The following is a 27,435-nucleotide window of genomic DNA, read 5'->3' as shown; positions in this document are numbered from 1 at the left end:
AAGTACTTGGAAACTGATTCCCAAATATCATGCTGGATTCCATATCAGAGGATCAATACCATGACAAATTTCTATTAATTTTACCCCCACCTCAATATTATGAGCCGTTGTCTGCCTCTTCAATGGGATAGATGAGGCCCATTCTGTAGCTTCTATCTTTGCCTCTGAACTGCAAAAGATACAGACTTGAGTGTTTCTGGCACATAGCTAATTTAACAATGCATTGCCATACTTGGTTTGATCATATCAAACAGCAGTATATTTGATTTCTTGTGAAACAAATGCACGCTGCTTCAACCTTGCAATGTAACAATAACTCTTTGGTTGTTTACCATTACCAACTGTCTCCTGAAACATTTCTCCCTCACCTTTTCTATCTTTACTTGCAACAATATGTACAAGGAGTTTACGGACTTTATTATGAGTGAAATTGAAATCATCAGTTAAGCTGCCTCCATCGTACTTTCCTTTTGCCCTCCAAGCCAGCACTCAGATCAAGGTTCCCCCAGGCCCCAGACTAGAACCTATTTTTCTTTGGTTTCTAACTGACTCCCCTTGTGTCCTCTCTGAATTGATATTATCCATCAGAGCCATTTTCAGTTCCCTTGATCACATTTTATGAAAATGCTGATATTCTAGTTAGTTGAGTTTCAAAATGGTTCAATTTCCTCATTTACTCTACCACTTCTTTTCAAACTCATTATTGTCACTCTACCGATAAACATATTATTTATCCCTCTGTTGTTGTGAACTACTGCCCCAACTCTAATATCATTTTCCTCTCAAGTTCTTGTCCAGCTTGTTGCCTCACAAATCTGTGCCTGACTTTTCCAGTTTGCAAATAGATTTCCACCCTTCTCTCAACCCTAATCAAAATCATAAATCCTCTGACTGTGAACATTGTGATGTGTGCCCTCATTATCTTTCTCAATCTCATAGTCTTCAGTGATCATGATCATGCTAGCACCATTGTACCTTTTACAGAGAATGGTATGAATAGTAGAATTTACTGTGAAGTCAGCAAAAAGGTAACATTGATTTTTTTTTAGGAGAGGATGAATGTACACAATAGGGAGAATAAAAAGAAGCAAAAAGTTTTGCGCTTTAGATTTTCTGTCATATGTTTAAGTTATTGATAGAAGCATAGGTAACATTTTGGAACAGAATGCTGATAAAAGTTTAGTAACCACACTTTTGCATTGTAATTAAGTGTGCCTTAGTTTTATTTATTCATCACTCATATTTGCTTTTTGCAGATGGTTGATGACTGGATGAGAAAAGAAGGTTTGCTGGATCCTAAAGTCAACTCCATCTTTGTAACCTGTGGAGATTGGGATTTAAAAACAATGTAAGGAATTAGAATTTATAAAACCTGATTACGAAGTACATGCTGTGTTTATATTTCACATTGAAACTGACCAATGAATATTTTTGTTATCTGTAGTAAGTCATCACACCTGCTGGTCCTACCAAAATTTACGCTACTAATCCAAGTATTTAGCATCTTGTTTCTGACAATAACCTGTATTTTTGTATTGCTTTCTGCAGATAAGAAAAAAATTCCAAATGCTTTACATTTAGGACGAATAGACCTAGATTTGGAATAGAAGGAAAATATTAAATCAGGCAGATAAAAGCATAATCAATGTGGCACCTTATCAAAGAAGTTTCTTAAAGAATGGTAAGAGGTGGGAAGGTGACATCAACTAGACAATAGGGTGCAGAATGAGCTTACTGGTGACGAACAGAAGTAGGGGACAAAGAGTAACCTGGCTTTGAAGAGACGAGAAGTTTTGAGCACAGAAGAAAAGGTTGCTGAGATAGAATGGAGTAATTTGAACCAAAAAATTTGAAATTTGCTCATGTTGTACACTGAGCATGCTGAGACTGATAATGGGATATCTTATTCCATGCAAATGTGAATACAAGCTTTGATATTTACTTCTTTTATAACATGAGGCTGGGAGTCCAATTAAAAGAGCCTTTGAAAATTTTAAAGTAGACAGGCAGGAGGCTGGAAGAACACAGCAAGCCAGGCAGCATCAAGAGGTGGAGAAGTCGACGCTTTGGGTGTAACCCTTCTTCAGGGCTGGGGGTGGGTGTAGGGGGAGCTGCAGATACAGGAGGTAGTGGGGGCAGGGTGGTGAAATGGGGATAGGTGAAGACAGGTAGAGAGTACGACTTGGTTGGTCAATGAGAGGAATGAATTCATTAGGTGGCAGGAAGGGGGAGGAGCTAGGAAGGGAATCTGGAGTGGAAAGGGAAGTTATTTGAAATTGGAGAACTCAATATTGAGTCCTCCGGACTGTTGGCTGTCCAGGCGGAAGATGAGGTATTGTTCCTCCAATTTGTGGTTTGGTTCATTGTGGCAATGGAGGAGGCCAAGGATAGTTATGTCGGAAAGGGAGTGGGATGGGAAATTAAAATGAGTGGTGACTGGGAGGTCTGATCAGCCTCTGCTGGCCTGGCTGAAATACTCTGCAAACTGTTCCCTAAATTTACGTTTGGTATCCCCGATTTAAGTCTTGAAATGAAATATTTCTTAGTTAAGGCTTCAACAATAAAGACGTGGGTAGTGTGTGAAAAGGAAGAAAGTAGTCTTGCTCGTCGGGGGTTTATGAGATTGAATTGATATTTTTCACATTTAGACTGAGTTTGAATTGGCAGATAGGAACAGAATCAATATCTCTATCTTCTAACAGAAACAAAAGATGATTGTCTTTAAAAAGAAATATTGGATTACAGCCCAAGTGCAACAGAACTATAATCTCTACTGCTTGGAAGAACAAGGACAGCAGTAAACAAGGATGCATGGGAACACCATTTGCAAATCTCTTGCAAGACTTACAGTATCCTGTTTTGGATTTTATTTTGTTTATTTATTCATTGATTGTAGGCGCCATTTGTCACCTATCCTGAATTGCCCTTGAACTTAATAGCTTGCTAGGCAGTTTCAGAGAGCAGATTGGAGTCAACAACATTGTTGTGGATGTTGAATTACATGTAGGCCAGATCAATTAAGGATAGTAGATTTCCTTCCCTAAAGGACATTCGTAGACCAGTTTGTTTTTTACGACAGCGGTGAAAGTTGTCATGGTCAGTATTTCTGAGACTTGCTTGATATTCCAGATTTTGTTAGTTGCATTTAAATTCCACCAATTTGTACTCCATTCCCAATATCAGCCTGGCCATTGTGATTATTAATGTGGGAGATGATGGATCTGGGTGGGATGCTGTTCGACAGGAGACTCAATAAGCCGAATAGCCTCTGTACACTGTAGGGATTCATGATTCTAAAGTCCTTTTATGATCTGCGCCAGATACATTTCACTAGCATCAATGAGAAGCATTAAGTTATGAAATGTACATGCACTTGTCATATTGTATTTGCTGCACATAAGCATTGAAGTTATACAAGTAAACATGCTGCATAATAAATCATGTGAATACTGTATAACAAATTACATACATTCTTGCACAAATGTGGAGAATCGGAGTTTGTGAATATCGGCAGCCAATAACTTAATACATGTACTATATCCACCAGCCGATGTAGTGCCAGCTAGCCCAAAAAAATCTAAAAATCAAAGGTTAGTTTTGACATTATGATGCTCATGTAAATCTAGGTTAAGTGTCACATTCACCTGTTATACTGAAGCCTCCCTACTCATTGGCTTAATACAATGAATTTCAACAAATGCAGATGATTATTAATGGGGGACATGATGAATCTAGAAATTAATGTTCAGCAACATGCTGGGATTTTGTTGTTGAATTGGCAATACTCTAGATATAGAGTTTAGTGTAATAGTCAAGGCATTAGTGACTTTTGGGGCTTAATATTAATTTGAACAAATAAATTAACGGCTGGTAACAATCTCACGGTTATTACTGTTAACATTCTAATAGCAGTATTGTTTCAGCAGCTGCAATCTTTTAAAGGGACTTTCCTAAGCCAGTAGGACATCTGCTTGATTCAGGTGGGGTATCTTTTGATTATGGAAATCAATTTTTGTGACATTAGTAGGGCACTAATTATAATTTCCAGTGACATGGATGAACCCCATTCATTTGGTTGGTTGGATGCTGCACAACGAGTGCAGAAATATTTTTGAGGTTTTTTAAATGAAGTCAGTGCAGCTCCTGCTGACTTTCCAGAAATTCTGAAGGACAATGCTGATTTGAGATCATAGATTAATAGACATCTGCAGCAGAGATAAAAGCCCTTTTGGCCCATTGCATCCACGCCAATCAGAAACAATTGCATAACTATTCAAGTTTTATGCCTTGGCATCGCAAGTGTGAATCTAAATACTTCTTAAATGTTATGAGGGTTTCTGTCTCTATGACCACATCACTTACATCACCTCATCTCCTCTATCACCGGGACCTGTGAAATGCTGTGTTTTCTGAGTTGCATGATTAATGATGTGACCAAAAGCTGGCAAGTTGCAGTGGGATGCCCATATAGAAGCAGGCCATTTGGTCCATAGAGTCCAGACCAACCCTCTGAAGAACGTTATATCCAGACACCGTTCCCCCCACCCAATCTTATCCCTGTAACCCTGCATTTCCCATGGATAATCCACCTAGCCTGTACTTTCCTAGACACCGATGGGGAAATTTAGCATGGTCAATCCACTTAACCTGCACATTTTTGGACAGATGTCATGGGTCCGACATCTTGGGGGTGGTTCGGAAAAGAAATCTGATGTCTTCTAACTGATTTCGGCCTCCCCCAGCAGAACGTTTAATGAGCTGCCTGTAAGTTTAAAAACCTAATCTTACTCTGGAGGCTAATTTCCATGCACACAATGTCCTCTTATAAAAACTGACTCATGTTTTGTCTCTTAATTCATTCATACTTTTACCTTTTGGTTGGCATTTCTCTGTTAAAATCATCAATTTTTTTCAGGATTTAAAATAATGAATGGGTCAGATAAAGTTGACATAGAGAAGATATTTTCACTGGTGACTGAGTTCAAAATTTGTCCATAAACATTGGACTTACAAGAGTAATAACTTCAACAAGGAATTCAGGAAAATTGTCTTGACTCAGAGTGGTGATGATGCAAAAATTGCTGCTATGTAAGGAAGTAAGATAGCTGGTTCTTCTTTAAATGTATCTAAGTTCATGAGGGTGAAAAATATAGAAGATAGATCTGGTTGGTAGGATTAGCTTTTGCTTTGGAAGTGGCTTAATGTAGAACATAAACACCAGTTGGGTTGAATGGCCTATTTCTGTACTGAACTTTCTCTGGAATAAATTTTTACCACAGCAACTTGCACCAAATTTGAACAGAAAAATATGCTCAAGTTAAACTTTGGGTGGACCTTCATAGGGGTCTAAGTGCCATGGGCTACGAGAAGATCTGTGGCTGAATCGAATGCAAAGTTCGGTAACGCCAATCTTGACACTAGGTACATCTCACCGCATCTTTTATGCGTTTGCTGAGTGGCAAGGTGAGTTTCTCACGAGGCAACTATGTGTTGCCATTTAAGGAGGATTATAGATTAATAAACACCTCATTAATGCTGCAATTGGCCTTATTAATATTCAGCTTTCTATATTTTCAAATATGCTTGGACACTCTATTCGTCAAGGACTCTTGATATGAAATTCAGAGTCATCGTGAGGACTTCATCTCACCACAAGGAGTTTCCAGGCTGTCAAACAGCATTTCAAGGCATGATTCACAGGCACCAGACCCCACACTATTCATTCACAGACATTGGCATCTGGCATTTGCCAACCCCTCAGGACACAATGGCACTTCTCCAATACATGTGTGGGATGCTCAAGAAGCACAGACCTGTGTTGCAAGTTGGACTGGCAACTAGGGTTGAAAGGCTGCTACAAGCAACTTTGTGCACAGAGACAGGTGCTGCATTGTGGGAAAGCAAATCTTAGCAGGACTTATACACGTAATGGTAAGGTTCGAGGGAGTGTCGCGGAACAAAGAGACCTTGGAGTGCAGGTTGATAGCTCCTTGAAAGTGGGGTCGCAGGTAGATAGGATAGTGAAGAAGGCATTTGGTATGCTTTCCTTTATTGGTCAGAGTATTGAGTACAGGAGTTGGGAGGTCATGTTATGGCTGTACAGGACATTGGTGAGGCCACTGTTGGAATACTGCATGCAATTTTGGTCTCTTTTCTATCAGAAAGATGTTGTGAAACATGAAAGGGTTCAGAAAAGATTTACAAGGATGTTGCTAGGGTTGGAGGATTTGAGCTATAGGGAGAGGTTGAATAGGCGAAGGCTGTTTTCCCTGGAGTGTCGGAGGCTGAGGGATGACTTTATAGAGGTTTATAAAATCATGAGGGGCATGGAGAGGGTAAGTAGACCAAGTCTTTTCCATGGGGTGGTGGGGGAATCCAGATCTAGATGGCGTAGGTTTAGGGTAAGAGTGGGAAGATATAAAAGAGACCTAAAGGGCAATTTTTTCATGCAGAGGGTGGTACATATATGAAAGGAGCTGCCAGCAGAAGTGGTGGAGGCTAGTACGATTGCAACATTTAAAAGGCATCTGGATGGGTTTATGCATAGGAAGAGTTTGGAGGGATATGGGCTAGGTGCTGGCAGATGGAACTAGATTGGGTTGGGTTATCTGGTCGGCATGGACGAGTTGGACCGAAGGATCTGTCTCCGTGCTGCACATCTCTATGACTCTATGGCAAGTCTCAGCTCAAGAATTGGATCAGGCTGCATCTTAGTTTCCTCTTTTGCTCCATCAGCACTTGCACTTAGTACCTACGTGCATGCTCGCAACATCCCTGCTTTGCCATTCCATGCCTGTTGATGCGTTGACACTTGAACCAGAAACAAAGGCTTTCAGTACTGCTGTATTGGCATGCTATCTTGTTCAGGTACACAGGCTGCTTGTCTTTCTTGTCATTCGAAATCTGTCCAAAAACCGGAGTCAAATCTCAATGTTCACCCTGAAGTGTCAATCTAACCCCAGCTTATGCCGTCTGCCCTGTACAGCAAACACAAAATCAGGTGGCCATGTTGGAAGTTGATTGGGGCTAGTCTCAATCTGGTTAAGGGGTAAAGCTGTCGTCTGTCAGTTTTTCTGTTACTGTCAGTAATGGGCGCAGTTAGCGTGGTCAGTTGGCTGCATGGGACACTTGTAGTCAGGGGACTAGTAGCTGACTGTTGTCCGAAGTGTGAGTGGATGGACAATCTTGTGTGACCAACATACGCAGTGAGAGGAAACTCATAATGTCAATCAGCAAGCTGTTAAGACAACAGTTAGGGATCTGGTCAGTTTTCTCGAGCCTGCATGTTGACATTGGTAAGAGCCCTGTGGCAAATACAGTCCTAGTGGTCTGTCTGTCGATTATTCAGAAGGGTGTAAGGGATACCATAAGGACAGCAGGGACAAAAGGGCTGGAAGAGTTGTGTTTGGGGTGGGAAAGCAGATGAATTTGCAAATGTAAGGACATGGATGGTGAAGAAGAATCTCTGTACGTGAGGGGCATGCAAGAAGGCATTGGAGGGCATGAAATCTTATCATGATTTTGGTGGGTTTGGTGGGGGAGGGGTGGAAGAGGGTTGGTGGTGTGGTCATGACAGTGAGCATCACTAGTGTCTGCAGGATGGGCATCATTAAGGTTTAACGCTGGACTTCAGGGGACAGGAAGAACAGTAAATCATAGTTAAATATGGAGGCTGTCACCATGGAAGGAATGTGTGGAAATGGGCTGTCAGAGTAGTGTAACATTAAAGGAAACATGGAAGTTCTGGGAGGATACCTGGCCACCAAATGGAGAGCAGTGTTGATGGTGTCCACTGTGATGTTGTTCCCTGCTATGAATTGCCATTCAGTTGACACAAAGTGCTACCAGAAAATGGCTGGTTCAACATCCTTAGTGGCTAGAATCAATGTCAGTTTGATGTGTGAAAATGTGGAAGACATGTTTGCTTGACGCTAGGATATCGAAAAACAAATACATTAAATAAACATTTGCAAACTATTGCCATTTTTAATTTGCAATCATTTCTTTGTCCATTTGCTCTGCGTGCAGAGTGGAAATGTTTAGGGGTCAAAGGTAATTTGCGTCATGCCATTTGTGCTCGCAAATTGAACACTGGCATCTCAGTGATACAGAATTTAGGAGCAATGACGTACAAAAAAGGCCAAAGATGAACCATTGTTCATCAGCTTTCCAAGTGTGGTGCCACCATTTCTCCTCCTTTTGGCAGTTAATGGTGATCTGCACTGATAAGAACTTAGAAACCAGAATAGACCCCAAGCTTGTTCCACCATTTAATGAGATCCTGGCTGACCTGTGGCCTAACACTCTATACATGTGGCTTTGGCCCAGTGGAAATAGTTTATCTTTATCTATCATGTCTTATTATGTCACCATCTTGCTGGAAAAGCACAGCCGGTCAAGTAGCATCTGGGGAGCAAGACAGTCAACGTTTCGAACATAAACTCTTCACCCCTTGGATGTTGCCTGACTGGTTTTTCCAGCATTACACTTTTTGACTTTGATTTCCAGCATGTGCAGTCCTCTTTTTCTCCTCTGTTACTATCTTAAAGACTGGGATCAGTTTCCCCTTAACCTTCTAAATTCAAGAGAAAATGGGCTAATTTGTATAACCTCTCCTCATAACTAGGCCTCTGATGTCCAAACATCACTCTTGTAAACCTATATTGTACTCCTTCCATGGCCAATGTATCTTTCCTCAGGTGTGACGCCAGATCCTCTCTCCGTACTCCTAATCGCAATGAGACATTGAAATGGTGGTTGTGGCTCTGCGTTAGGAAGGGTTTTGTAGCGCAGCAAGTGCTCCTTATTTATGTAACTGCACTGGTCTTGTAGCTGGCGCAGTATTTTCACAAGTTACTGCACATGCACAGGCTGATGCTGAATCAATGTTGGAGGTGTTGCTCTCATTGCCCTAGTGCTGCATGTTTCACTCGGTGGGGTGGGGGGTGGGGGTGGGGTTGCTCAATGCTCATCTGCAAGGTATGCCATCAAGGACTGTTCAGACTGCTTTTTTGTTTTCCCAGTGTAGGTAATTTCCACAGAGTCCTGCTCCCTGCCATTGGTGGGAAGTTGGTTGCTGTAGCTGCCTTCCTAATAAAGCTAATGTACATGCAGGAAAACCAGAGCAAGCCCAAACGCATCAGCAAGGCAGCACAGAGGGCAAGAAGTGCCCAGCTTGGTGAGAAGCCACAATCGCAGTGCCCCTCAAGATTCATGAATCTGCAAGAGGTCCTGGGTTTTTCGTTCTTGATTCCATTTCCTGAGGATGAAAAGCTTGCAGTACCAACATAGGCCACTATGATGGGATTATGCTGGAATAGGGTTTGAGGGTTGCAGGATTTGGAGGCCATTCACCCCAGGTGGCTGTGAAACTGACAGCCACTTTGAAATTCTATGGGACTGAATCTAGAGATTGATGAGTGACCTGTGTGGGATCACTGTCATGTATCCATACATATATCAGAAGAGTGATTAATGCCAACTGTGTAAGACAGTCCGGGCTCTGGAAACCAAGCTGGCACCCCATAGGTTTAGGGAGCCATCAACTGCATACACCTGGCACTGAGAGGACTGTATTTCAATTTTGCAGAATTCATCAACAGAAAAGGGTTCTATACAACTAATGTTCACATGATCTGTGATCACCGTTAGCACATGCTAAAATTGTATGGCCTCTACCCTGACAGTTACCATGACTACTACATCCTGGAGCACTCACTCAACACCTGGTGCATTTTTTTTTGTAGATATTTTTATTGAAATTTAACATTTTTGCAAATTTACAAAAATAAACAAAACTCTCAAATACAAACATTGATGTACAATTAAATCATATATACAATAGTCATAATTTAACAAAGGAAAGAGAAAGAAAGAAAACAAAAAAAGAAAAAAAAAGGGAACGAAAAAAGAAAGAAAAAAAAACTCAACTTTCTACTAATCTAACCTATAACTAACCAGAGTGTATACCTAAGTCTCTTACATGCTCGGAATGTATAAACATCAAATATAATAAAACCCGTATTCGCGCAGGATTCCTGTCCCAAGGGGCCCCGGAGCAGCCCGGTCTGAAATAACACCTGGTGCATTTGACTGTCCAAATGCCTTATAAGTATAGTTCTGGAGGACAAGAGCTACCCAGTGTGACTGTGGCTCACTGCACAACCCACTGCCTGATACAGACCTTAGACCAGAGCTCTGGTGCAGCAGTTTCATTGCTTGGGCTGATGGTTTACTATAATTCAGACAGAGAGTATCACATCATCCTGGTGTGCTTTCCTGTGTACAAGGCACAGAGGAACTGGGGAAATTCTGAAGGGAAGATGGGGACACTAGGGAGGGTGAAGCTGCACAATCCATGACAGAGCTCAGATCAGCGGCAGTATTGCAAGCCAGACTGATCTCATTACTGCACCCAGCTTTCATCGCTTGGAAGTGGGTGTCAGACTATCATGGACTGTAAAATTGGCATTGGTGGTCATGCCAGAATTTGGTTTGTATAAAGTGTTGGTGAACTTAAGCTACTATCAGTTTTGTGTTCCCTTTAGCTATCTGGAAATAAGAGCTCATGTTTGGATTTGTCTGTTTTTTTTTGCATTCGTGTACTGGAAAATTACAAGTTGTGGGTCAAAAATGAGCACTGGTGACAGAGTAGTGGTAACCCAGAGGTTGTCCAGATGAGATATAGAGTAGAATGGATTAATAATTTATTGTCACCTTGTATTTTTACAAAAAAATGTAGTGAAAAGTGTTTAAGTCACCATACTCTGGCACCTTTATTAATAAGAGATCATATATTAAAAAATTAAAACAAAGTCTATCTTTATTAAAAAGGATGTAGCTATGGGTATTTGACATATGTGGCATGTTGGTTGAACAGCGGCAAGATTGAGAGAATGAGACTGTATGCAAAGGACTGTGAACAACACTGGCTATGAGCTGTGGGCTGCGTGGTTTTGTGGCTGCTATGCCATTATGTTGCTGGAGTAGATAATGCCAGTTTGGCAATGCTACTCCAGATGCGCAGTGGCTTTTCAAACTGGCTCATATGCAAAGAATGCTGGTCCTTTAGTGGACATCTGCTGAATGTTTGTGTGTAACACAAGTATTCAAAATTGTTCATTTTGTGCAGTATTTTTCTTTTTTATTCATGCACTGGTAACTGGAAGGACACGGAAAGGTCTTAAAATATTCAGTATGGGCCGGGGGAGGGACAAACCAATGGAGGTAATGAAGGGATGCACATTGATTTGTATTCTTTGGAGCCTCTTGGGTCATTGGGGTGCCCTGCAGTATAATTGGGCAGCTAGTAGAACCAAGCTGCTCCAGGCACTACCGTATAACAAAAGTGATGCACTTCACTTAGATCACTTTAATTCGTAGCCACTTTACAATCACATACGATGTTTTGGTATAATTTTGTGCCGAACAGAAAAATCAATTGACAGCAGTCGCTCTGTGCATTTCAATGCAAAGCGGCTGCAACACTGAGAAAACTGAAATAGCAGCTGGTCTGTGAAAGAGTGCACGTGTATCAGGAGTGATTTAGAAGTTAAGATGTAAGTAAATAAATTACCACAATAAAATATAAATAAATTTAAGAAGAAAAATTACCAAGAAGAAATAATTACAGAAATTCAAATGGGGAATTAACATAGGTTTGCTTTATTATAGAATATAGACTTATTAAATGCAATAGATGCTGTAAAGTTTTTCTGTTAGTGTTGTAATTAGTTTTCAATCCCCCTTCGGAAACAAAATGGACATGTAATTAGCATAATAATTAGCTCTAATTGAGCTTCGGTAAATCTTCAGTACTGTTTTGAAACCTTTTATTTATTTTGGAATAAAATTAGCCATGCAGTTTTTTTTGTATTCCTTTTAAAGCAAGCAAAATGATTCTGTGTCCTCCCCTTTTTTTGTATCTACAATATCTATTAAATCTCTTGGTGAATATTTATATCAAAGCTGAAAATTGGACATTTCTGTTTCACAATTTGTGCTCAGTGTCCGAATTGATTACTTACACTTTGGGTTAGAGGCAGATTAAATTTCTCTCTGCTGTGTATTGGGAGTAAAATTTGTCTTTGACAGGAGCAAAACCGGCAATAAGGAATCAATAACTGGTTTACCTAGCTGGTACTTGTTCACAATTGTGTTTGATATTGGCAGCATTGCCACAACTTAGCAAAGTTATGCAGGAGATTGATTTGTGATCAGAAAATTCCTTCTAAGTCTAAGTACTCTATATCAGAACTGTATTCATTGAAGTTTAGAAGAATGAGGGGTCCAGTAACTTGGTAATGGGGATACCAGCCTTCGAGAGTTATTTCAGTGGCAACGAAAGAAAATTACACACCTGAAGAAATTTGCTCACAACAGACTTGTATCAGTTGGGATAAGCATTTTTGGCACTTTGCAGCTATTTGGGAGGATTGACTTGTTTCATCCTGCAATCGAAGACTAGGCCCAGTACGTGGAAAGAATGTGTTATTTTTTATTGACAAGTGACATTGGAGTAGACGAAAAGCAGCAAATAATTCTGACGATATGTGGACCTGCAGCTTTTCAGTTATTAGGAACCTAACTTTCCTGGAGGCACCAAATACTAAAACCTTGACCGGTTTAGCTAAGGAATAGAACGATCCCAATCCTCCTCTACTTCTGAGACACTATTGGTTTTACTTGACAGTTCAAGAGCCAGGGAATCCAAGGTTAAGATGACTGACAGAAGAATATGATTTTAGTTTAACCCTAAACGAGATGCTGAGAGACCATTTGGTAAGTGGGAAAAATGATGTGACCATGCAAAAGCACCTTCGAAGTGAAGCCCAACTAGACTTCAGTCAGACACCCCTGCATCTGACTTTGTTGTTAGAAAATGCAGCAAGTGGAGCGTGAGAGTTACAGGACGTGCCAATGGAAGTGGACACCCTGGCCAGGTTGACTGAGTTTGGGGAACACCACTTGAGTGAAAGTAGTTGCATAGCCTCACTTGGGACATATCCTGAAAGGCACGACACTAGGTCAGACCACAGCAAAACCTAAAACAAAGCCAAACTTTGGCCAAACAGTTAAGCTTTTCTTGCGAATCTGGGCTGGCAGGCCATTGTTGTTGCTGTCAGTATACGACAACAAAAGAGTCCCACTAGGCCTGAATTGAGTAAGAGAACTCATAGGCCAGTATCCAGGTGAGTGAATACCCTGGAAAGTCCACATACAGCTCATTTGGAACAGTTGGATTGTGTAGCAACATCTAAACCAGAATCAATCAAAATAACTCTGGTTAAATGGTCACTCAGTTCTCATGGAGATTGGCACAGTTGTAGGAGTGATTGCAGAACTAGTCTTTAACAAAATTTGCTCTGGACTCCAACCTTTAAGTTTGCATAAGACCTCAGCCAGGCTGAGAATCTCTACTGGGGAATCCCTACATATTATGGGTTCTAGAAACTTCGGTTCCAGTTTTTATATGAAGCAGTTGGTTCAGTTACCACTGATTTTGTAGTAAAAGGCTCAAGCACAAGCTTGATGGGGTGAAATTGGTTACGAAAGTCTCAGCTTGATTGGCTCAACATATTTTGATTACAAAATGGCTGCCTGAATGAAGTCCTAATTAAATATCCAGACCTTTTTCAGGAAGGTTTGGGGACTATCAAAGGAGCCACCTTTAATAGAGTCATAGAGATGTACAGCACGGAAACAGACCCTTGAGTCCAACCCATCCATGCTGACCAGATATCCCAACCCAATCTAGTTCCACCTGCTAGCACCCGGCCCATATCCCTCCAAACCCTTCCTGTTCATGTACCCATCCAAATGCCTATTAAATGTTGAAATTGTACCAGCCTCTGGCAGCTCATTCCATACATGTACCACCCTCTGTGAAAAAGTTGAATGTTGACCAAGAAGCAATTCCACAGAACTCCAAGGCCCGCTCAGTGTCATTTGCCTGAAATGCAAAAGTGGAGGCAGAAATTAGGAGGCTGGAAAGGAAAAAAGAAACATCAAGCCAGTCCAGTTTACAGAATGGGCAGCACTAGTTGTGCTGATTGTGAAACCCAACAGGTCAGTTTGCTTTTTGGGGATTTCAAACAAATGGTGAACCGCTTTTTACTGCTGGATAAATAACCTGTCCCTCATATAGAGGATTTATATGCAAAACTGGTGGGAGGCTGTCCTTCATGAAGCTGGACATGAGCCATGTGTACCTGCGATTGTGATTAGATGAGGATTCCCAGAAGTGTGCTACAGTTAATACACATAAAGGTTTATGCCAGCGTACGAGACTGCCTTTTGGGCTACCATCAGACTGTGCCACTTCACAGCAGTTGATAGAGAACATTTTACAAAGTTTACCCCAAGTTGCCACTTATCTGGATGACATGCTAATAACTGGTGTGACCAATAAAGGGCATTTAGAGAAGTTGGATGGAGTGCTGAAAATGTTCTCTCAGGTGGGCATATGCCTTAGGAGGGAAAAATGTGTGTTCCAGGCACCCAATTGGCCTACTTGGGCTATAGTGTCAACAATACCAGGTTACAACCATTGGAAGGTAAAGTATGGGCAATTAAAGATGCCTGGTTCCCATGTCTGTACCAGAGCTTAAGGTCTTTCCTTCGAATGGTGAATTATTACAGAACATTTTTACATTACCTGATCTCCATTCTGGCACCGTTACATTTGCTATGGAAAAAGGGTCAATGTTGGAAATGGTCTTTAATGATTGTCCTGAGCAAAGGCCACCATCAGATAGTGGCTGAACTTCACCAGGGTCATGCGGGTATTCCAAATTGAAGATGCTGGCAAGAAAATGTCTGGTAGTCAGGATTGGATGCCGACATAGCCAAATTGGTAGGGCAGTGCTCAGATTGCCAACAAGGACAAAACGTACTGCCAGCAGCTCCCCTACGTTCATGAGAGTGGCCAGGTAAACCCTGGACCCTGGACACTTTGACTATGCAGGTTATTTTCATGCACACTCTATGGTTTTAGTCATTGTGGACATCCATATAGAGTAGCTGAACGTGCATAGAGTTCATTTGTCAAACATGACAACAATGATTGAAAGGTTGCAAGCATCTTTTGCAATACCCTGACTCCTGGAGTTGTTGGTCACAGACTGCAGGCCATCCTTTACTAGCAGGGAATTTGAGTATTTCTTAAAGCCGAATAGCATTTGGCATGTCAGGACAGTTCCATACCATCCGTCGTCCAGTGGTCTGGTAGAAAGAGCAGTCCAAACTTTGAAGACAGGCTTAAAGAAACAGCCTACAGCTTCACTTTATACCAAATTTGCCTGGTTCCTATTTGTTTATAGGACTATCCCCTCATGTAACTATCAGGATAGTTCCAGCAGCGTTGCTAATGTAGAGAAGAGTGAAACATCATCAGGAACGCCAATGCCAGACACAAGACTCCTCTAAGTGAGACAGGCAGTTTACTTTGGAAGATAAAATTTTTGGTGTTGAAACAATAAGAATGGCTCTGAATGGGTAAAAGGTCTGGTCAATACAAAGCCAGGTTCCGACGCTTCGACTTCCTTACTGCCTGAAGATGAGTTTTGGTCGAGATCCTCTGGGTGCAAGAGTCTAGCTACAGTCCAGCAGATGCTGCTTGTATCTGAGGCAGAGTCTGAGGAACTGGACCTGGTGCGAAAACGCCCCAGGAGAAGCTACAGGATAAAGAATGGGCCAATGACCAAAGACTTAGAGGGAGAAGGATGTACTGATTGGAACAATGTCAGCCAGGTGGATCTCATAGAGTATGAATTCCCTGATTGAACCAGATTAACAGCCCAGTTAGGGAGTCACGGCTGACATATAAACAGGTGTGTCATATAAACGGCTGACATATAAACAGGTGTGTCAGGTTTTGCTCATGCCAGGAGATGGCTTTGAACTAGCTGGGTCATGTCATGTACTGAACACATATAAATAAAAGGTGATTTGGTGACCGCGTACTTGCCTTCGTGGAGTTACTTCAAAAACTTTGGTTTCAAGAACTTAGATGTAGTGCCCCAGGCTAAAGGATTCAAAGTATATGGGAAGAAAGTGCAAACAGGGGACTGAGTTGGATGAGGACATATGATTATGTTAAATGGCAGAGCAATCATTAAGGACTGAATGTCCTACTCTTGCTGTTATTGTCTCTGTTTCTCTCTGGGTGAAGAAATTTCTCCTCGTCTCAGTCTGAAATAGCCTAACAGATATCCTGTTTCTTCCATTTCTGGCTTCAGTTTGAATGTATTCTCTTCCGTAGGTGGCTACTCAGCTATCAACTTCCAAAGCTCAGGAATTCTCTCCTTAAGTCTTTGCATCTCTTCCTGTCTTTCCTTTTTAAGATGCTTTTTAAAAGCATACTTATTTGACAAAGCTTTTGATCATCTGCCTTATTTGGTTGTGTTGCAGTATATTTGACAGTACAGCTGGGAAGACATTGGGTTGCATTATCATAGGAAAGATCCATATAGGTGCAGGTTGTTGTTTTTCCGTTTTGGAGTGATTGTGATCCTGCAATAATGTTGGGGAAGAAATTTGACCTTTTATTGATGAAAGGACTGCAATGCCTGTCCAAACCAGGAGATTATGTGAATTGAAAGGGAACTCGAAGGTGCTGTAACTGCCCTGTCCTTTGTGGTGATCATGGTTACAAGGTTAGAAGATATTATTATTGTAATCTTAGTGCTTTGCTGCAGTTCATTTTGTAGTAGGATATACAACACCACCAGTGCTTCAGGACGGGTTGACTGTGTAGTCCAGTCACAGAAAAAAGCATCAATTGACTCTCCACAGGGGGACAAGCTCAGCATCTATCCTGCCTATAAAAACCATATCATGATATGCTAGTTCAATTAAGCTTTTGATCAGTTGTGGTAGATGGAATTTAACTTGCATTTATTTTTAATAAATTTACAAGTAAATTCATTGGTTTCCTTTTGTGATGATGGTTTTGAACCAGTATCCCAATAATTGAGATTTTATGTCCAACCATGACAGGTTTTGAAGTTGAATTTAATAGATCTAGTGCAAAAAAAAATATTCATCTGACACGGCAAACTGAGATATGTATCTATGTATTGGAATTCATGAAATTGTATCTTGTTCATATGTTCTACATGTTACCTGAGAAGTCCAAACTTTTAAGTTCGAGGAGAATGAATGAGGAAGCAGTTTTAGTATTGAGAGAAAACTGTGAATTGGGAGGAAAACAAAGTAATTTAATTCAGTACTTAATTGTGGCATAAAATGAATTGACACCAATTGTGTAGTGCAGTGGGAGAGAAGAGAAATGATGATGGAGCATTTGTCTTCAGTCACAAGAAGACGAATAAACTGTCAGCATGTGACAATTTCAAACCAATAGGGAGCCAAAGCATGTGAGGATGAATATATGAGGACCAACGATTTTCTGTCATGAATTAGAGTTTAGCCAGAAGTAATAATTCACTTTCTTAGGTTACTTTTAAAAAAAACTTTAAATATCTTGCTACTGACAGTCACTTCCAGCTTAATATCCTCCCAATATTCCTCCAGGCTACCTAGGGTCTTCTGTTATAAGTTGATTGGGCTGTAACATTCTGCACTGAAAATGTAATTAGGTTTCTGTTTCACTCCCAGACACAGATGGGGTAAAGACTGTTGTTGGCAAGGGACCTTCCATGTGTTGTCTGATGTCAGCTATATTCCATTTAGCATCAGTACTTGTTTTCTTTCATCGCGATTCCTGTTCTGACCCACTATTATTGGTAATGGTACTTAATTTTGTCATGATTAAACATCCCTTACTTGAATTCTTATACATAACTGAATGAAAACAAAATCAGCACTTTTCTGTTTTGCTTACTTTTAACAATCTAATCTCCCAACTTGTACAATACCTACAAATAAATGTGAGCAGATTTCATTCTTTACATTTACGCACAAATAATTTCCTCCTTTTTATCTCTGTAAATAATAGTTATTGTATTTCTAACTGTGCCTCAGCCTCTGAGGTGACAGCAATGTTGACAGCCTCATACAATATTTATAGAGGCCTGGATGATGTTGGTGTGACCTCGGGGTCATTCAGTTAACTGTCGCACGCTTGGATTTTAATGGAATCAGTTGTCCACTACACTGGAGACTTCAACTTTGTCACTGCTGACAAAGTCCAACTAGGTTCCCCTTTAGTAACCAGTGTACCTTCCAGCTCATGCCTTTTAAAAAGACAGTAAAAACTCAAAACATTGTCTCCTTTCAAAATAAAGACCCTGATGCCAGATTTCATTAGTACATGTTGACAGCTGCCATGGAGTCAAATTTTCTATTTTCAGAGTCCTTAATGCCAAAATTCTATTTCATGGGCACTGACATTTAGCACTGATGTGCTGCTCACAGACTTGTTATGATGCAGAAGAAAATAGCAAAAAAAAAATGCTTCACTGGTTAGAAATATACAAGTGTTTCACAGCAAAACCTGTGCTCAGTCATCACCAGAGAATGACCTGAGGGAGCTCATCCATACAAAAACATTTCAAAATCCACCTCTTGGATGGAAGTGACAGATGAATTGGACATGTTTGCAGTATGACAGAGTTTAGGAGATGGGTGGGGTTACATAATGTTTTTGGAGACTTATTCTAGCTATTTTTCTTAGTTTTAGCATTTTGGCACCATTCTTATAGGCAAACTTCCTAACTTCAATTAAACTGGAATACACTTTTCCCCTCCCTCCAAAAATCCTGATGCTGTGGAATCCTGATCCTACTCATTCAGCCTGCTTCTATTGTTCCAACTTTTTAAAAAAAAAACACAGCCTCACAGGCTGTTATTTTAGTGGCTTGAAGCAGACGGCTTCTCCATCTGTCTCAACCTCTCTTCATTAAAAAAAGGACAAATCTTCTTAAAGCCACGGTACTGTCACAAGCACTCATACAGTGCAAATATTGATGTTGGCCACCACTTACATATTGGAAACGATGAAGTGATGAAGGGCCTATGCCCGAAATGTCAGTTCTCCTTCTCAGATGCTGCCTGACCTGCTGTGCTTTTCCAGCACCACACTCTCGACTTTTGATCTCGAGCATCTACAGTCCTCACTTTCACCCTGGAAAAGATAAACTCCAAACTCTGCTCAAAGTATGTGCATGGTTAGAGTTAGTGAGCACAGTCTTTCCAGCAGACTGCCAGTATACTAAATATTGAGTACATTACATCACTGTTCTTCTCTATACTGATCAACTGAAATCTTCATCTGAATCCTTTGCAGCAGAGCTCATGTGACTTTGCTCGCTGGTGAATTGGAACTTACTCTACCCTCTCCTTCTGCCCTGGATGCAGGCTAGTCATGCTCAATGTCTCACTGCATGCAGATCTAATATCTACAGTACTTACTATAGTATGTACAGTGGAGAAAGTGAGGTCTGCAGATGCTGGAGATCAGAGCTGAAAATGTGTTGCTGAAAAAGCATAGCAGGTCAGGCAGCATCCAGGGAACAGGAGATTCGATGTTTCGGGCATAAGCCTTTTCCTGACCGAAACGTCGACTCTCCTGTTCCCCGGATGCTGCCTGACCTGCGCTTTTTCAGCAGAGTATGTACAGTGTCAATATCTCGCCTGGTGGATACTGTTGAGAAAATCATCAGCTTACGATTCTTCTTCCACTTTTGTGTTCCATTGCCTGATCAGGCTGCAGTTCGAGTACCTGAAAGAAGAAATAAATAACAGGTAGATTTGCACCAGCTGTAACTTATAAATAACTTGTGAGATGATGCTGAAATGGCCTTTGAGAAGGACAATTTGGTATGTATATTCCATCATTTTCAATGCTGCTTTTTTCCACAGTCACCACTTCGCCGCTCCAATTACAGTGTGAATATCCTTTATTGGACTCGGGGCATGCGATCATATATGTCCCTTCTGACTTAGGTTCTTAGCCACTGGTTGTTGCAATATTTCAGAGAACATAGTTTGAGTGATGTATGGTTGAGTGAATACCTGCAATGATTGAATAGGCTGTATGTAAAAGCTGTGAGATGTGAATAGGAGGTCTACAACAGTGAATACGTGTATTGAGAGTCAAGTATAGAACATAGAAAAGTACAGCACAGAACAGGTCCTTTTGCCTACCATGTTGTGCCGAGGATTAATCCTAATGTAAAATAAAATAACTTAAACTACGCACCCCTCAACTCACTGCTACCCATGTGCATATCCAGCAGTCGCTTAAATGTCCCTAATTACTCTGCTTCCACCATCACTGCTAGCAACGCATTCCTTGAAATTCACAACTCTCTGTGTAAAGGACCTTCCTCTGACGTCCCCTCTATACCTTTCTCCTGATATCTTAAATCTATGACCCCTCACACCAGTCAATCCTGCCCTGGGGAAAAGTCTCTGGCTATTGACTCTATCTATTCCTCTCATTATCTTGTATTCCTCGATCAGGTTACCTCTCTTCCTCCTCCTTTCCAGAGAGAAAAGTCTGAGCTTAGTCAACTTCTCTTCATAAGACAAGCCCTCCAGTCCCGGCAGCATCCTTGTAAACTTTCTTTGCACCCTCTCCAAAGCCTCTGTATGTTTCCTATAGCGGGGCGTCCAGAAGTGGACGCAATATTCCAAATGTGGTCTCACCAGGGACTTGTAGAGCTGCAGCAAAACCTCACAGCTCTTAAACTCAGTACCCCTGTTAATGAAAGCCAAAACACCATATACTTTCTTAACACTCCTATCCACTTGGGTGGCAACTTGGAGGGATCTATGCACTTGCACACCAAGATCCCTCTGTTCCTCCACACTGCCAAGAATCCTGTCTTTAATCCTATATTCAGCATTCGAGTTTGACCTTCCAAAATGCATCACTTCGCATTTATCCAGGTTGAACTCCATCTGCCATTTCTCAATCCAGGTCTGCATCCTGCCTATGTTGCATTGCAGCCTGCGATAGCCCTCGATACTATCAACAGCACCTCCAACCTTTGGGTCATCTGCAAATTTACCCCTCAACCTCTTCTTCCAAGTCATTTATAAAAACTTCGAAGAGCAGAGGCCCAAGAACAGAGTGCTGCGGGACCCCACTCAACACTGACCTCCAGGCAGAATACTTTCCATCTACAACCACTTTCTGCCTTCTGTCAGCCAACCAATTCTGAATCCAGATAGCTGAATCTCCCTGTATCCCATACTTCCTGACTTTATGAATGAGCCTACCATGGGGAACCTTATCAAAAGCCTTCCTGAAGTCCATGTACACCACATCCACTGTTCAACCTTCATCGACCTGTCTTGTCGCCTCCTCAAAGAACTCAATAAGATTTGTGAGGCATCATCTGCCTCTTTCAAAGCCATGCTGACTGCCTTTAATCACGCTATGCTTTGCCAAATAGTCATAAATCCTATCTCTCAGAATTCTTTCCAAAACTTTGCTGACCACAAACGTAAGACTGACTGGTCTGTAATTGCCAGGGATTTCCCTATTACCCTTCTTGAAAAGAGGAGCAACAATTGCCTCCTTCCAATCCTCTGGTACGACTCCCGTGGAGCATGAGGACGCAAAGATCTTCGCCAGTGGCTTAGCGACCTCCTTTCTCTCTTCCCGGAGCAGCCTAGGATAAATCTGGTCTGGCCTTGGGGACTTATCAGTCTTAATGTTTTCCAAACTTTCCAGCACATCAACTTCATAAATCTTGATCTGGTGAAGCCTGTATCCCAGCTCCTCAAAGTTCACATTCAAATCAAGGTCCCATTCCTTAGTGAAAACTGAAGCAAAAAACTCAGATAGGCTTCCCATATCTGTGCAGACTCCACGCACAAGTTCCCTACGCTATTCCTGATCGGCCCTACCTTCTCCCTGATCATTGTCTTACTCCTCACGTATGAGTAAAATGCCTTTGGGTTCTCCCTAATCCTTCTTGTCAAGCCTTTTTCATGCCCCCTCCTGGCTCTCCTCAGTACATTCCTGAGCTCCTTTCTAGTAAGCCTGTAATCCTCTAAAGCTGTGCTAGATTTTTGCATCCTCCACCTTACATAAGATGCCGCCTTCCTTTCAATGAGAAGCTCTCTGTTCTCATTATCCAAGGCTCCTTAATCTTACTCCTTCTTACCTGTTTCAGAGCAACAAATTCGTGCATCACTCGCAACAACTGCTCCTTAAATAGTCTCCACGTGTGCCCTTTTGTGGAATAATTGCTCCCAGTCTGTACTTCCCAACTCCTGTCTGATAGCATCATAATTTCCTTTTCCCAAATTATATATCTTCCCTCAGTAACTGCTCCTTTCCCTCTCCAAGGCTGTGGTAAATGTGAGGCAGTTGTGATCACTGTGTTCTCCCACCGCGAGATCTGACATCTAATCCCCTCGTTGGTCTGTCTACATATTGAGTAAGGAAACCCTCTTGAACACACCTGACAAAAATGGTTCCATCCAAATCTTCTGCACAAAGGAGGCTCCAGTCAAGATTGGGAAAGTTGAAATCACCCATAACAACAACCTTGCTACATCTGCATCTTTCCAGAATCTATCCGCCTAAGAATTCTCAATCTCTCTACTGCTGTTAGAGAGTCTGTAGAAAACCTCCAATGAGATGGCTGTTGTTTTGCTGTTCCTAACTTCCACCCATATTGACTCAGTAGACAAACCTTCCTCAACAACCTTCGTTTCTGTAGCTGCGATGCACTCTCTGATTAGTAGTGCTACACCCCCTCCTCTTTTTCCACCCTCCCTGTTCTTTTTAAACGTTCTAAACCCTGGAACATCAAGCAACCGTTCCTGCCCCTGTGAAACCCAGGTCTCTGTTATGGCCACAACATCGTAGCCCCAAGTATTGATCCATGATCTAAGTTCGTCACTCTTATTTCTGACACTCATTGCATTAAAACAGGCACACTTTAACCGATTCCTTTGTTTCATCACATGAGAAACCTTCCCAATAGATTCACTACACCCTGTCACTACTGCATCTGCAACTACCACCTTCTCAGACATATGGCTCTGATTCCCACCCCCCCCTGCCAAACTAGTCTAAACTCTCCTGAACCACATGAGCAAATCTCCCACCCAGGACATTTGTGTCCCTCCAGTTCAGGTGGAACCCATCCTTCATGTACAGGTCCCACCTTCCCCAGAAGGTATCCCATTGGTCTAAATATCTGAAGCTCTCCCTCCTGCATCAGTCTCGCAGCCACGTGTTAAGCTGCATTCGCTGACTGTTCCTCATCTCACTATCTTGTGGCATCGGTAGCAAACCTGAGATCACTACTCTACTCGTCCTGCTCTTCAGCTTCCAACCTAACTCTCTATAGTCACTTTTCAGATCCTCAATCCCTTTTCTGGCTATATCATCGGTTTCTGGCTGCTCACCCTCCCCCTTCAGAATCCTGTAAACCCGATCAGTGACATCCCAAATCCTGGCACTGGGGAGGCAACATACCTTCCGAGAGTCCTGTTCCTGACCACAAAATCTCCCGTAAATCCTTCGAACTGTTGTTTGAGGCATGGTTGACCGATATTGCTGGAAGTTGAATAAAGGAAGGTGATGAGTTACACAAATTTTGAAGCTTGTATTTAATTTGAATGATTTGGCTTTTTAAGACTCATTAACTGATTTTAAAATGCGTTTGGGATGAATGAATTTCCAGTCAGGGCGAGCTACAATGTTGACATGGGCTATAATGATGATCTATTCCTACTATCTCTGCAGGATCTGCCTGATGGATCCTTGGCCCCCTGTGGATAGATGACCTTTTCACTCTTGTCAACTCCTAAAGAAAGACCTTATGTCCTGCATTAGAGAACCTTAGAGTACATTTTCAACTAGTCTTGTGTTCCAGATCCAACTCACACTTAGTATTACTTCAAGTATCTATAGTCAAAATGAACCTCTTTAGTGGACTGTATGCTGGTGTGTGCAGGCTGGCTGCTAATGATTATTTGCCCCTGTGCATTCACTCAATGGTGAGCTTGATGTTGGCTTGCAAATGTATAAATTATCAAGCGGTACAAAGCTTGAACTTGTTTTTGGGGATTATCCAATGTTACCCATATGTCTATATGTTGGGACAGTTGTGTATAGAGTAGAATACTAGTTTATTGGTCATTTGTATTTTTACAAAGAAATAAGTGAAAACTGTTTAAGTCACCATACTTTGGTGCCATCTTAACAATAGAAGGACTATATATATATATAAACATTATGTCGAAGTCCATCTTAGCTCAGTTCATGACTCCAGGGCTCCTGAGCTCGAGGAAACTCGACACCAAAGCTGCTGCAAGGAATCCCAGGCCAGGTCAGACCCACCATATTGCCGAAGGTGCTGCAGAAACTGCCACAAAGCATCCCAGGCCATTGGAATCCTGGATCTGGACCTGCCTCTTTAGACACTGTAGGTCACACCAGGATGTGGCCACAACAACCATGAGGAATGGCCAGATCCACACCTCACCCTCCACTGCAGCAGTCTCTGGAAACCTTCTTCCTCCCCCGAAGCCACCAAAATAAAGTACTTGAACTTTGATGTTAGATAATAATAAAAAGAAATGATGCACTAGGCCTGGTGATCAGAAGCAGATGGGCTGGGAACTTGAATACTTCCTACTCTGCTGCCATCATATGTACTTATATATATCAAATAAATATGGAGAGATCATCTGTTTTGGCCTTGTAACCTGATGGAAAGAGGAAAATGTATAAATCATAGGAGCAGAAATTTACCCTTGAGCCTATTTCTATTCAATTAAATACAAATCTGTCACTTTTGTCATAGCTCATCCTAATTTTGATTGTGTTATTTGTAATATTTTGGATCATTAAGTTTCCATCTCCTTTGTCCAAGTCTAGTATACCAACCTCCGCTCACTGTATGTGTTACTTCAGTTCAAACTAAGTATCAAATCCTTTTGCTCCTGGCCAAGATTGAAAATGAAGAAAATAGCATTCCAATAGCTGAAGGTTGACACCCAAATGATAACTCGAAGATAAACGCTGTGTGGTTGGGGGAAGAGAAAACATGAGAGATCCAGCAATATACTGACCATAATGACACGCAAAGTTTGTTTCCAGGCGCCACAGCCATCTCTAGGCCAAGATCAAACATACTAAATCTGACTGGATGATGTTTCTCTTCAGGATATCAACACTGGAAAAAATATTTTCAACAAAATCTAAACTGTGACTCCATAATGACAGCATAGCCTATAGTAGAATCCATGAATGAATCATCATCAATTGGAGAGTTGAAATAACTCAGTCCCTTACCAACTTCAACCATTGATTCTGGTGGTGTTACCAGTAATGGAGATCTACTGGCCTGTGATTGCGTGGCGTCTATGTGGGCATTTCACCCCAGGAGTCTTAAATCCAGAACAGCTTGATGCTGTTAAGTGCCTAATGGGATATTTGTCTCTGCTACTGAAGCCATACAGGTTAATGTCGGACTCCTGCTGGTTCGTCAACTAATAGACAAGGCCTCCATTGCAAGTCTTGAATTCTGCCCCATGTTCCAACTTAGTTCTCCTTGCAGTTGGAAGCTAACATTGGAAATTTGGGCATTTATTAAAGATTATTTTCTGATGGTTTATAGTAACCATTGAGTAGTTGTGCATGCATCCAAATTTTCAATTAAGTCTTCCAGCTGCTGATGCTCTACACAATCACCACGTGAAAAAATAATCCCATATGTGTCATAATATTACCGATTTTATCATGTTTTTATGGGCCAGACCAAACCACACACCCCCCAAATATATCAAGAAGATAGCCCAGACCCTAACTTTATCTTACATAAAGGCAAGTGTAAGGTGCTCTGTTCCAGATGTAATTCGATTGGTCACACAACTCTGCTTTAAGCAAAATGCATTTTATTCTTACCTTATAGTTAAAAAGAAGCAAAAGAAAGAAGAGGTGAGAAGGGAAAGATTTAAGAAGGACCTGAGGGGCAACTTCTTTATTGCAGAGAACGGTGTGTATATGGAATGGGCTGCCTTAGAAAGTGGTTGAGGTCGGTACAATAGCAACATTTTAAAAAAACGTTTGGATAGGTACATGGATGGGAAGCGTTTAGAGGGATGTGGACCAAATGCGGGCAATTGGAACTAGTTGACTGGACATCATGGTCAGCATGTACCAATTTAAGCCGAAAGGCTTGTTTTCATGCTGCATTACTCTACGACTCTAAGAACTGATGTAACTTAATCTCTATTGGAACATTTAACAGAATAATAGATTATTTAACTACTAAACAACAGCTGTTCCAATATAGTAATGTCCCATAAACACACCTGGCAAAGACACGTTCAGTAAGATAAAGTGTCTGACATGCAATGTTTCTTTAGTCCAGGAAGAATGATTATCAAGAGAAAATTCTGATAGTGAGAGAGAACGCAAGCTTCTAGCTGTAGAAGGAAGAGATTAGATTAGATTCCCTACAGTGTGGAAACAGGCCCTTCGGCCCAACAATTCAACACCAACCCTCCAAAGAGCAACCCACCCAGACCCATTCTCCTCTGACTAATGTACCTAATGCTATGGGCAATTTAGCATGGCCAATTCATCTGACCTGCACATCTTTGGACTGTGGGAGGAAATCAGAGCACTTGGAGGAAACCCATGCAGTCATAGGGTTAAACGTGTAAAGTCCACACAGACAGTTGCCCAAGGCGGGAATTGAACCCCGGTCTCAGTGCTGTGAGGCAGCAGTGCTAACCACTGAGCCAAGATGTATGGCAGCTTCAAAAACCCAACAACTAATGAAAGATAAACTAAAACTTTGGTTCTGTAACAGCCTGACTCCACCCATTTATGCTGCCTCCATTGTTCCAATTTCTAAAGAAAAACCAAAGACGCCTCAAGCTGTTAACTTTATTATCTTGAAACAGACCGCTTCACACCTGTCTCAATCTCTCTTCACTTAAAAAATCACTAGGACAATATGCACTTCTTAAAAACAGTGTCATCACAGTGAATACTGATATGTTTAGAAAGCAGGTCAAGTGTCTTGTAAACAATTAAGTGGATACAAGTGGGCTTTCAAATATCCAAAACACTTTACTTGAAAATTTCTTTCACTTATGGGTTTGTTTACCTATTGTTGAATATAGCAGAAAAAAGTGATGCTCCTATTCTTGAATAGCTAATGGATACAATTCTAAGCATTCACATAACGATTATTCATTTTGAGGTATAACAGTGCCTTGTTCTCATTGTGATATACTCAAGAAGGTGTTGCAGCTAGATTAAAAAGTACAAATAAAAGTATGCATATTTTGCTTTATTTTCCATTTTTTTGCTCCAGTACAACTATCCTGTCAACGGAAGGCATGAATTTGGAGTTGAAGTTTCCTCAAACTATTTCAAGAAGTAATAGCACAAAACAAAACAAAATATATTTTGCCTTGTCTAAGTCAGTTGCACATCAGCAAATACAAATTGAGGAAATCATTGCAGTAGCTGAAGTATAACAT

At 41.3% G+C, this 27,435-nt stretch overlaps 1 protein-coding gene across 1 annotated transcript in view; it reads left to right on the top strand.

Annotated features, from left to right (window-relative positions):
• Positions 1 to 27,435, top strand: part of LOC132818784 (ERI1 exoribonuclease 3-like) — a 425,305-nt gene that overhangs the window by 57,214 nt on the left and 340,656 nt on the right. Inside the window, exon 5 of the mRNA XM_060829868.1 lies at positions 1,257 to 1,348. Coding sequence (XP_060685851.1) covers positions 1,257 to 1,348 — 92 coding nt within the window. The remainder of the gene's footprint in view (positions 1 to 1,256; positions 1,349 to 27,435) is intronic.

The sequence above is a fragment of the Hemiscyllium ocellatum genome, chromosome 9 (genome assembly GCF_020745735.1).
Source record: "Hemiscyllium ocellatum isolate sHemOce1 chromosome 9, sHemOce1.pat.X.cur, whole genome shotgun sequence".
Lineage (NCBI taxonomy): Eukaryota > Metazoa > Chordata > Chondrichthyes > Orectolobiformes > Hemiscylliidae > Hemiscyllium > Hemiscyllium ocellatum.
Note: the sequence above shows the minus strand (reverse complement) of the source record. Positions and strands in the feature narration are given on the sequence as shown.